General features: G+C 42.7%; 1 protein-coding gene across 3 annotated transcripts in view; it reads left to right on the top strand.

The window, feature by feature from the left end:
• The first annotated feature begins 234 nt into the window (after positions 1 to 234).
• MAP3K9 (mitogen-activated protein kinase kinase kinase 9) overlaps positions 235 to 11,185 on the top strand; it is an 82,775-nt gene continuing 71,824 nt past the window's right edge. For 2 of the 3 annotated variants that reach the window (XM_088471309.1, XM_088471307.1), the window contains exon 1: positions 455 to 1,619. In XM_088471309.1, the coding sequence (XP_088327435.1) occupies positions 1,124 to 1,619 (496 nt within the window). In that variant the 5' untranslated portion in view covers positions 455 to 1,123. Of the gene's footprint in view, positions 420 to 454; positions 1,620 to 11,185 lie in introns of those variants that run through there. The other variant, XM_088471308.1, reaches the window with a different exon arrangement.

The following is an 11,185-nucleotide window of genomic DNA, read 5'->3' as shown; positions in this document are numbered from 1 at the left end:
AAAGCAGTGACAATCAAATGTGGAAATACTGGACCAGACAAATGTAATGAATGACATAGTAAAACCCCTTCTCACCACATGCACCTTGCTTGTATGTTTGTATTACAATTTAAAACCGATTAAAGTTTTGTTTAAAAAAAAAAAAAACTAAGGGTCAGCAGGTTTCAGACAGGAGGCGGGAACAAGCGGATTTAGTAGAGTCCGTCCTCCTATCACAACCAGAAGCCGCATAGATGTACAGCAGCATCAGCCAATGAGCGAGGAAAGCGGCTGCAGTCGGCTGCGAGCTTCCTTCCCCCTGACAAGAGAAGGAGTGGGCTGCCGGGCGGATGGGTGCGGGCAGCCGAGAGAGGGCACGGGAGAGATGCTGCGGGTCAGCCTCTTGCTGCCTGTTAGTCTTGTAAACCGGTGAACGTGAGGTGGGCATCACACGGGGGGGGGGGTGGTTGGCTGGGCCAGGCTGTGGGCACTGCTCCTCTTCTGGGCCTGTGGCACTGGAAGTTCTGCTTCTTCCTGGGCACCTCTGGGCATCCTGACATTAGATCCCGTAGTTAAGACCCCTGCAGCCTGTAACACTGGCCATGGACTGGTCCCTCTGATCAGCGCTGCACTTACCCTACTGGACAGACCCGGGACCCCCTGATGCTGATGCTGCTGCAGCCCTTTGTGCATGCTCCTCTCTCCATTCTGCAGGCTCGGATACTGCACTTTCTCGTTATATTAAGCTGCAGGGCACCTACTGATAGGCCGCAGTATCCTGCCAGCCCCTCTTCAGATGCCTAACAAAGCTTTGTCTGCAGGAGAAGGTGGTGAGAATGGTAACTTCTGTTGCTGCAGCCCATAGCTCTGCATGTTAGCTTTCCTGTAAACTTTTTTTACTCCTAGTAAAGTATCCAGTATTGCAGCACCAGCTGGTGCAGAAGGTGCTGACCCTCTCTGTGTCATATTTGCTGCGGTGCCAATACTCCTGTTTTTGTGCATCTTTTTAGGATTGCCTATGGAGGTGACTTTGTCCAGTGTCCTTAACTAGCCCCAGGCTTTCTTTCTCTTACTTGCATCCTATAAAGTGTCAGTGCATGGGCACAAGGCTCCATACACCAAGCCTCACCTATGGATCAGTTCAATGGAGCCCCTCAGATCTCTGCTCTCCCTGCCTGGCAATAGCAAAACATCTTTCGGAGTGACGAGAGTATCATCTAATGCATCAGTATTACCAGTACCATTGGTTCCAGAGGAAGATGAGGATCAGGATGACAGGGAAGGTACTCCCACAAGACAGGAGTTTTTGGAGGAGTATGGGGATGATGATGGTGGAGGAGGGGCAGGGGTCATTGGAGGACAACCTTCACCCTCTTTATCAAATCCATTTTACTGGACTGCAGTCTTCGACTATGAAGCGTCTGCGGAGGACGAGCTGACCCTGCGTCTCGGTGACCTGGTCCAGGTGCTCTCCAAGGATTCCCGTGTGTCTGGTGATGAGGGCTGGTGGACTGGAAAGATCCAAGACCGTGTGGGCATCTTTCCGAGCAACTATGTGACCACGACCCAAAGCTTCTCTAGTAAACTACAGGGCAAGCGAGTAGAAGAACTTCCTTGCTGTCCAGCCTCTGCCCTGCAATGTAAGAATATTTTCTACAAAATATTTTATTGCTTTGAATTATATTTTATTGTGTTTCACACTGTTTTGACAATTTTCAGCATTTCTAAAAGGGTGGGCATGAGATGTCCCAATATATTCGGTTATTTTATATGCAGCAAAGTAGTGTTAGATCAGTAGAATACTTGTCTAATATGTAGCCAGTGTGTTAAATATCATCATTAATAGCTTTGAGGCCAACCTCCTTGATTGATCCACAGTACACAAAATGCCACAGCATCATTGTCAAAGTATATGATTATTTCTAATGAAAAGCTTATTGGAAGTGGTTTTACGTATATTTTTTTTTTTTTCTAGCATCACATTTCATTTATCCCTTTATCTGTTACAGTGATTCAGATTTTTTAGTTTTACGGTACTATTTTTATTTTATATTTTGTGGAATTCTGAAAGATGATAATGGAATGTTTGGAATATGTGACAATCAGTGGACCCTAAAATGTTTGTAATGGTGAGTATACACTGTACGATAAAAATGCACGATATTAACGATATCGTTCATATCGTGCATTTTGTGATACCTTCCAACCCACAAATGACCTGCGATGCGCCAGCACGTATGGACGATAACGATATTGACCATCGCCCATGCATGCAGGCCAACCTGGTCGATATCAACCAAGTTACATAGGGACCCACGATTGTAGATTGCAGGTCGCCGGTCCGTCGTTGGTGGTGTGCTGGATGAGCGATATCGATCATCCAGCACTCCAGGAAGGTGCAGGGAGATCGTTCAGCATTATCGTTGATGATCATCCCGTGTGTATGCACCATTAGGCTCTGGGTCTTGTCCCACCTTCTTGTAAACCAAAGTACACACTTGTCAATATATTATTTGTTCAGTCAACGAAACGATCTATCGCTAGTGCATCGGTGGGTGTGTATACCCAATATGTCTGTGAACATTGTCGTTCACAGATCTATCGGGTCGTCCCTGCAGCACAGCTGATGCTGCTATATATCTGTACATCTGCCTGTGTACAGGCGATCCACCTGTACGCTTGCTGCAGGGACCGCCGACACCAACATCACAATTGGACAGGTAAATTTAAATGCCTGCCCATGTCTGGCCAGACATGGAGTGGACGATTGGTAAGTGTGTATAGCTTACTAAATCGGCTGCACAGTTGGCGTGACGGTCGGTCAGCTGCTGGGTCGGGTAAGTGTTTACCTGGCTTAAGATAGGTAATAAATTGTGTTGTTGCTTTTTAAATCTCCCTTAATACCACATGCGGCCCATCCAAGCCTTTACCTACGTATCCTGCTATTTCCTGCTTTATTTCCAAACTTTCTCTGTTGTAGCTTTTAACACTTGTTTAAAATGTCTGCTGATGTGTTATTACAGATAAGGCTTTCTCAGATTTAAACGTATACTTTATAACTTTTTACAGAGATGTAGTATACCAAGTTGGCTATCACTAGTTTACATGCTGTTATGTTGGAGAGCATTGACGTAAACAGCTTTACTCATTATAAACATTGCTAAAACCTGTAATTTCCACAATTCTTAACTACCCAATTAATATTTTCAGTGCGTACGGTTGTGTGGATGTTCTTGCTACTGTTACAGTTTTTCCATACTTGTTCTCCAAACCAAAGCAATATTTGCATTGTCTCAAATGTGTCCATTCAGCTATAAGTAACCCACAAGTTTCTGCTGAGACAAAAAGTAGCATTTCATCTCTGCATTTCCCTGCCCATTATAATCCGTCTAGATATTCATTTAGTTTACTAACACACCATGAAGTGTTCCTACAGTGTTATAGAATATCTGACACAAACTTGGAAATGACATAGAGGCTGATTGAATTAGCCCCAGGAACTGCTTCCGGCGGACTTGCCAAGATATGTCTCTCAGAGCTGTTTTCTGCTTGTAGCCTATGGAGTTGCGAGCGGAAATCAGATACTGTAATGGGCTGATACAGTATGGGCTGATACTCAGCTGGCCCATTATAATCTGCCTTGTTTTGCCCAAGAAATATATCTGATTTTATTAAAAGATTAATATTAAACTTCACTCCCATGTTTAAGAAGTAATATTAGCCAGAGATTAGAGGATCGTTATCAGTAATTCACATTGATGGAAATTGGTATACAGGGTCTAAAACCCACCATTTAAGACACTGATCATTGTTATTTACGGTGCAAATTCTCTGTGAAAACTGTTCGCAGGACCCAACTCGCTCCTAATTGTATTAACTCCAAAGTCTGAGGAAAAAATTAAATTAGAAGCTAGTCACAGAAGTAATGCTCTGTCTGTATCCATTGGACAAAGCTGCAAGCTGCTTAATCTGGGAGATTGTGAGACACGTTTAAATGCACACCCAGTTTTTTTTTTTTTTTCCTTTCTAAACTTGGTTGGCCTTTCATTGTAATCTGCTCCCACACCTTGTTGCTGCTACAGAGGGAAAATTCTCACCAACCTAATTTTTATGGTATGGGTAGACCCCTTTGCATTGTTGTATGTCACTACACAGTCTACCATTGTCAAACTACATATATCCTAGAGGAAGAGGTCTTCAGTAAAGGTTTCATATCTTCGTTTTTGGATGACTAGTTGGTAATAAATCAGGGAATAATAAATGAAAGTTGCAGCCTGAAAACACTTCTTTTGTGTCGGAAATATAACACATATGCTGGAGACCATATATTAGGCACACAATATATGTTGCTTTTGCACTGGTGTAAATGTAACACTCCTTTTTCATTTTGCTCTCACTCCTTTTAAAGCGTCCGCCCTCCATATTGTATTTTCCTTGCATAGCTAGACAAAGCCAGGAAGCCTTGGCCTCTGAAAACTCCTGTCTGCTTCCTTTTTGGTGTCATTTCTATAGTAAATTCATCTCCTCCCAGACTCCCGAATGTGAAAAGCTGGTTTCTAGCTCCATGTATGGCTCACAAATATTTTTCAATATCTCTTACAACACACACTGCAGGTCTGCAAAATGATAATAGGCCATGATTATAACTTTTATCCTTTTAAGAAGTAAACTGAGGATACTGTACATGCTTGTATAGGCCAATATTTTGATGTGATGTTCAACAACTTGTATACTTACCCTGTCTGTGTGTTTTTGTTAGGGTAGGTTCTATGGGCCTGATTCAGACCCGGACGCTAAGTTGCGCTCGCTTGCTCTGAGCGATGGTCGCCCGTCTGCGCATGCGTATAAGTCGCAGTGCGCAAACTAGTACGAGCTATTGGATTTTGCTCGCTCGCCCTGACAAGACTGCCCAGTGGAATGAGTGACAGCGCCGTTTGTGGGTGGTAACAGGGGAAGGTGCTTGTGAACGGGGGAGTGGTGCTGCGAACGCAGGCGTGTCTGACCATCAGAACGGAGTTTAATGGGTGTGCGTAATTAGCAAAATTAGTGTCGTTGAACACGTCACTTGGTGGTTTTTTACCCTGAACTGCTCGCAGTGCTTGCGGGAGGGTAAGGTCTACCTCAAGCGCTGCGAGCAGCTCTGATGGCTCTCGATGTTACCAATTTAATCCTTCAAATACCGGAGATGAGGTGTGTTTCGAGTGGCAAGGGGGCGTCTTTATACACTAGCGAGCGCTTATTGCCGGGGCTCGCTAAGACATAGAGGGCGTCCTTACGAGATGCAGTGCGAGTGCTTAATTTAAATATCCGGCCTCTTATTGCCAGCGAGCGGCCGCAATTTGCGAGCGGGTCTGAATCAGGCCCTATGTGCAATGGTCATGCTCCCTTTTTTTTTCCACTAGAGTGAAAAAATACTCCTTAACATTTTTGTAAGGAGTAGTTTAGTCAAAGATTAGAGGATCATTATCAGTTATTCATCTTAATGGGGAATTACTATATGGTGTTCAAATCCCACCATTTAAGCAGGGGTCGTAGTTATAAATTATAACAATGCTACCCTGATTAAATTGGAATGTTTGATTATCACATGGCAATTTACCATTGGTTTGAATAACTTATTCCTTCTGTTTTGTGTTTTATAAGAAAACCTTCCCAAGGCCCAGCCTGGGCAGAACCACTACTACAGCTCACTGCTGTGTTCCAGTCCCTATGCTCTGCAGCAAGCATACTGCCTATTTATAACTGTTCAATGGGCCCAATAGAGGCCTTGACACGCTTTCCCAGATCTGTTTGTGAGGGATGTGTATATGTGATGTGTGCTCAGTCCCAGATCTGTGGGTGATGTAAGGGCAACTACAGGCCTGTACATGAACATTATTCATGTGTTGGTGTATATTATAATGTATTTTACACACCAAAACATTCATGTTCCAGACTATTTAGTCTGGATGATCAGGGCAGCTGCTGCTTACCCTTGTGAGTACAAGTGGAGTCCTGGCTTCCCAGGAGGGTTACATCAGGCAGCCTCTCACCAGCAGGGCAGTCAAGTTGTCTTGGGAGGAAAGATCAGTCCCCATGGTAGAACTTAGATAGATCTTCAATGCAGTACTTGAAGAATCTGCAAACAAAACCAGGTGTGCAAGTTAAAATAGAATGAATGGAATAACCACAATGCAGGGCTGTATTAGAATACTGTAAATACTATAGCAAACAATTCTGTACAACAGTCCACCTAAACCACTTCCAATTACCACTTTCATTTTCAGGGTGCAAATTTCAGTACACCGGTGTAGGGCCAATAAGGATTACACAGGTGCAGGTCCAGTAAACAGGCATAGTCTGTAGACTGGTATCAGGGTGAGTATTTGAGTATATGACACTGAGGGTGGGGACCTGAAATGTGGGGAGGACCTGATTCAGAGGTGCGCGCAAATCCCATTCCGTATGCAGCGCTACTGCGAAAATATATGAATGTTGCAGTCACTGAGATTTGTATAGCGAATCCCATCTGCGGCATCTCTGATCTGCCATTTACATACAAAGACGCACCATCGGCCTCACTATTGTTGCTCTGAACAACTCTATGTTTGATCAAAATGTCCATCGCCGAACCATTGCGACTGCATACACAGACGGTTGCTGGCTATTTTCGGGGAATGTCGTGGTTAGGGTCTGTGTCTTCCGAAGCAGCTTCCTGGCCTCTGCTACGGAGCTGCAAGGACCAATCCAATGATCTTGCAGATGATACTAGGTGTATCTTCGGTATTCTCATCACTCGCGGTTGCCTACTCCTTTTCCAGATCGTGTGCAGAGTGAAAACCTGAAAGATTAGGTCCAAAATGGACTTGTGTTCATCTGTGAATCATTCCTATTGTGGTGTTTTATATTCTAAGAACCAGGTATTAACCTTGTATCTTGCAGTATCTTGTAGCTGCAGTTCTTCTCTTTGACAGGTTGTATTATGATAGATAGATAAATAAGTTTAATATCTAAACCATGGCACTGAGTTATAGATGGAAGCCAGTATTCAGAATCATCAAAGTGCAGCCAAACTTTAAATGAACCCTGCTGTGTGCCAGGGACTAAATATAAAGGCGTAAAGATGTCTTCTAGTGCAGTGCTTCTCAAGACACATCAGCCCATGGTTATATGCTCTAGCACAGATTTTTAAATCAAAATGATCTTGTACTTGTTAGTGTGTTTGGATGACGGAGTTTGAAAAGCACTGTTTTTAGTTCAATAAATTTGAATTTAATAAAGTGAATTGTGCTCCAAAAATAAATGAATTATCTTTGTACCATTGCGTAAATATTAACCAGGCTTGTCTAACACAGCTCAAGGGGACCTCCAAAATGGTTCTTGCACATATGAATCACAACCTTCCAATACAGCTACATTCCCAGAATAGTAGCAGAATATAGTGTAACCCGTTCACCAATTTCTTATTAAAAGCAAACCATTGCATGTACATAAATGAATATTCAGAAAGCCTTATCTGATAAGAAATGCTGGTCACATCATGTGTCCTTCTATAAATATTCTCTAATCCACAAGACGGTGACAAGCAAAGGATCCATTATGTTTCAGCAGCAAACCATTAATAAAACCCAATACTTTCCAACGCGATTAGTCTCTGGCTAATATTTCAGATTGATTTCCTGAGGGATTACCCAATGATATATATTTCCAATATATGATTAAAGCATTGCAATCTATAATCTGTTTTCACTGATTTATATATACAATGTGTATACACAAACTGTAACACAACAGCCACCTGATCTAAAACCGGAGTTTAGTATTCTGTAGACTAGTTGGTAGCACCGAAACATTGCGCACTGCATATACTGTACATCCGCATTGTGTACCTAGAGACATACTGCGCCACAATCCTTTTAATTGTGATTTACTATTAGGAATTTGTTATCTAAAGATGATTATAGACAGACATGTAGCGTTTGCTAAAATGTTCATCATCTGATGAAAGGTGCCTGGTGCAACATACTGTATGCACAGAAATAGACAGATCACAGGTGCACAACTCCAAATTACTGAATAATGTATAAATACATTATGCAAAAAAATTTTTGGCCATGATTATGTCAAAAACCTCTATTGATTGCAAAATTGTATTGCATAATGTATTTATATATAATCAGTAATTTTTAGTTGTGCACCTGTGAACTGTCTGTTTCTGTGCCTGCAATAAGTCTCAACATGTAGCATGTCCCATTATATATATTCAGGGTGTGCAGTCCAGGAATCTTTCCTATATGTAACATACTGTATTACTAAGTAGTTACTGCTTTGTAAGGTTCTTGTGGAGATATTCTGCACCATTCCAAATTCATTAAACTGAGGTGAACAACAGCATCTGTATTTAAACTGAATACAATGTTATTTTCATGATGTTGTCCCTTGTATAATGGTGGTATTGTTCAACTTGTGATGGCTTCAGATCAATCTGCAGATTTTGCTGGTCACGCATCAGTGTGATCCATTATTTATTTTTTTTATAGTGAATCTCTAAAAACAGAATGGATGGTTAAGTGACAATCATCGACCAAATTTTGACAGATATAGATATTTGATCTCTATGTATTGGTTAGCATCTCTTCCAAATGACGGAACATTGGCGCACCCGCGAAACGTCCAGTTTGAGCACAGAAACTGGTCACTTTTCGGTAATTTCTGCTCGCCAGTTCAGGGGGCTGCGAGTAGAAATGTCAGCGTTGGCTGCTGTGCGTGCCCGAACGGAGCAAGAATTGAATTGCTCAGTCATGTGCTGTCTAGTGGCCATCAGTGCGCAACACACCAGAATTCCCCCATTACAGGTGAGGAGCAGCGTCAGCCTTTTTGATATATATGAATGAGAGATAATCCAGTCCACTTCAGTGGAAACCTTTTATCAAAATAATGGCCATATTCAATTTGAGGCGAAATGTCTGAATCGGTGATCGCCGATTACGTAATTTTCGCCTCTTTGAATTATCCCCGTATTAATTTTCGCCGGTGCAAAGGTCAATGATAAAAAAAAACGGGGATAAGTTTTCACCAGCTTTTTGCTGGTGGAAAAAAGTGCAGAATTGGGGTTTAGGGGTGCAGGCTTACAAAAAATAGCCTGCACCCCTGGAGTGTCATTGACAAAAAAAAAAATGCGTCAAAAAAAGTTTCAAAATAATCGGGACATCCCAAAAAAATTAAGTTTATTTTTGGGGGATAAAAAAATAAAATAAAATATGGAAACAAAGTGCAAAACTATCTAAATTAATTCAGGTCGGGTCCCCATGTATGCAGCAGGTGTTTTCTTCATTGCGGGGACAAGCAGCAGGTGCATTTTTGCAGAATTTTTTAAAAATAACTTTATGGATTTAAAAAAAAATGCTTACCCCCATCTTAATGTACCTCAAATTTGATAGGAATAGTTATTCCTCCCCCCCCCCCAAAAAAAATAAATAAAAAACTAAGTGCTATTCTTTACCACTTCTTCATAGCCGCAAAAATGCAACTACCACGGCTATTACAAACTCAGACTTCCTTCAGCATGCAAAAATGGGGGCACCCATAGTGATTGCCCATGTCTGGACATCTTTAGGGGGGTCCCAGGCATATTTCCCAAAAATTCCCGTTTTTTTTCGTAGATGGTGCGAAAAGTCATTTTAAAAAAACAGGGATAATTTTTTAATTACCTTTTTAGCAGGTGAAAAAAAGTGCAGATTTGGGGTTTAGGGATGCAGGCTTTAAAAAGATAGCCTGCACCCTTGGGAATGCCCCCTTTAAAACGAAATGTGTAAAAAAACAAAAAAAAAAGACCCCGGGACACCCCCAAAAAAATTATTTTGGGGGGCGGGTGAAAAAAAAAAACAACCTAAAAATCACTTCTAAAATAGACAAATTAAGAGCCTGATTCAGACGATGGTGTGCACTGAGCATGCGCACGACGGAGGGAGCTCCGTCGTGCGCATGCGCGAGACGCGACGAGCGAAGGACTTTCCTTCACTCGTTGTGTCTGATCAAAGGGGGCGTGCTGTCGATGTTGATTGACAGCACGCCCCCTTTGGTGGCCGTGCCGGGGGCGTGCCTCCCAGACGGGGGCGTTCCCAAGGGAACGCCTACCGTCAGAAGCCGGCCCCACTGACATCACTAGTGATGTCAGTGGGAGTGATTTTGGCTCTGATAGAGCCAAAATCACTCCGGGCCTTGCGGTTGAGGAACTCAACCGCAGGCTCGCAGTGCCGATCAACCTGCACGCTCGTATAGGCTGTGGGTGGTGACCCACAGCTATACGAGCGTCCAGGAGGACGCTCCATTTTTATGGAGGACGGCCCTCATTCAGAGCGAGCGCTCTGCTCAGAGCATCCGGCTCTGAATGAGGGCCTAAATCCGCAGGTTTTTTCTTCATTGCACAGAGTAGCGGCAGGTGCATTTTTGCTGAATTTTTTAAAAATTAGTTTAGGGAGCTTACAAATATGCTACTACCCATTTTCAAGTACCCCAAATTTGATGGGACCACTTTTACAAACGAAATAAAAAATCTAAGTGCTCTTCTGCATCACTACTTCAATGTCAGGGAAAAAAACATCTGTCGCGGCTATTTAAAAACGCGACTTTCTTCTGCAGGCAAAAATGGGGGTACCCATAGTAATCCCCCAGGTCTGGACATCTTTAGGGGTGTCCTACAATTATTTACCAAATATTACCGTATTTTTTCACTGATCCAAGTTTCGCCTGTTCCTGTTTTCGCCTACTTTGGAATTGAATACGGAGAATAGCAGGCACACGCGTGATACTTTTCCGCCTGGAGAACAGGCGAAGGAGGGGAAAAGTTGAATACGGGCCTTAATTGGTTTTCATTCGTGCAAGTAAAGGCCAACTATCCTACATTGTACGTGTGCTGTGACTGTAACTGATTGCACTGCTTACCTTATTTCTTAAGGAGCAGCAAAAACCTAGCATTTACTTGTGAACTACAGTGTAATGATTTACAGTTACTCTCACTCTATGGGAGCTGGGAACAAATATCTCTTTGCAGCTTTACTTCAAGCTGGACAGAGGGGGATTAATTTCTCGGCAATTGATTAGTCATTCTAGAACAACAAAGGTCATTTATCCCCTTTGCAAGCTGTGCAGGAAAACTTGCAATGCCAGGGCTACCAAAATTGACAAGCCGCTCTCCCCTCGCTGTGAATAGAAGCCGTGCACATTC

The sequence above is a fragment of the Taudactylus pleione genome, unplaced genomic scaffold, assembly GCF_031769625.1.
Source record: "Taudactylus pleione unplaced genomic scaffold, aTauple2 ptg000113l, whole genome shotgun sequence".
Classification (NCBI taxonomy): domain Eukaryota; kingdom Metazoa; phylum Chordata; class Amphibia; order Anura; family Myobatrachidae; genus Taudactylus; species Taudactylus pleione.
Note: the sequence above shows the minus strand (reverse complement) of the source record. Positions and strands in the feature narration are given on the sequence as shown.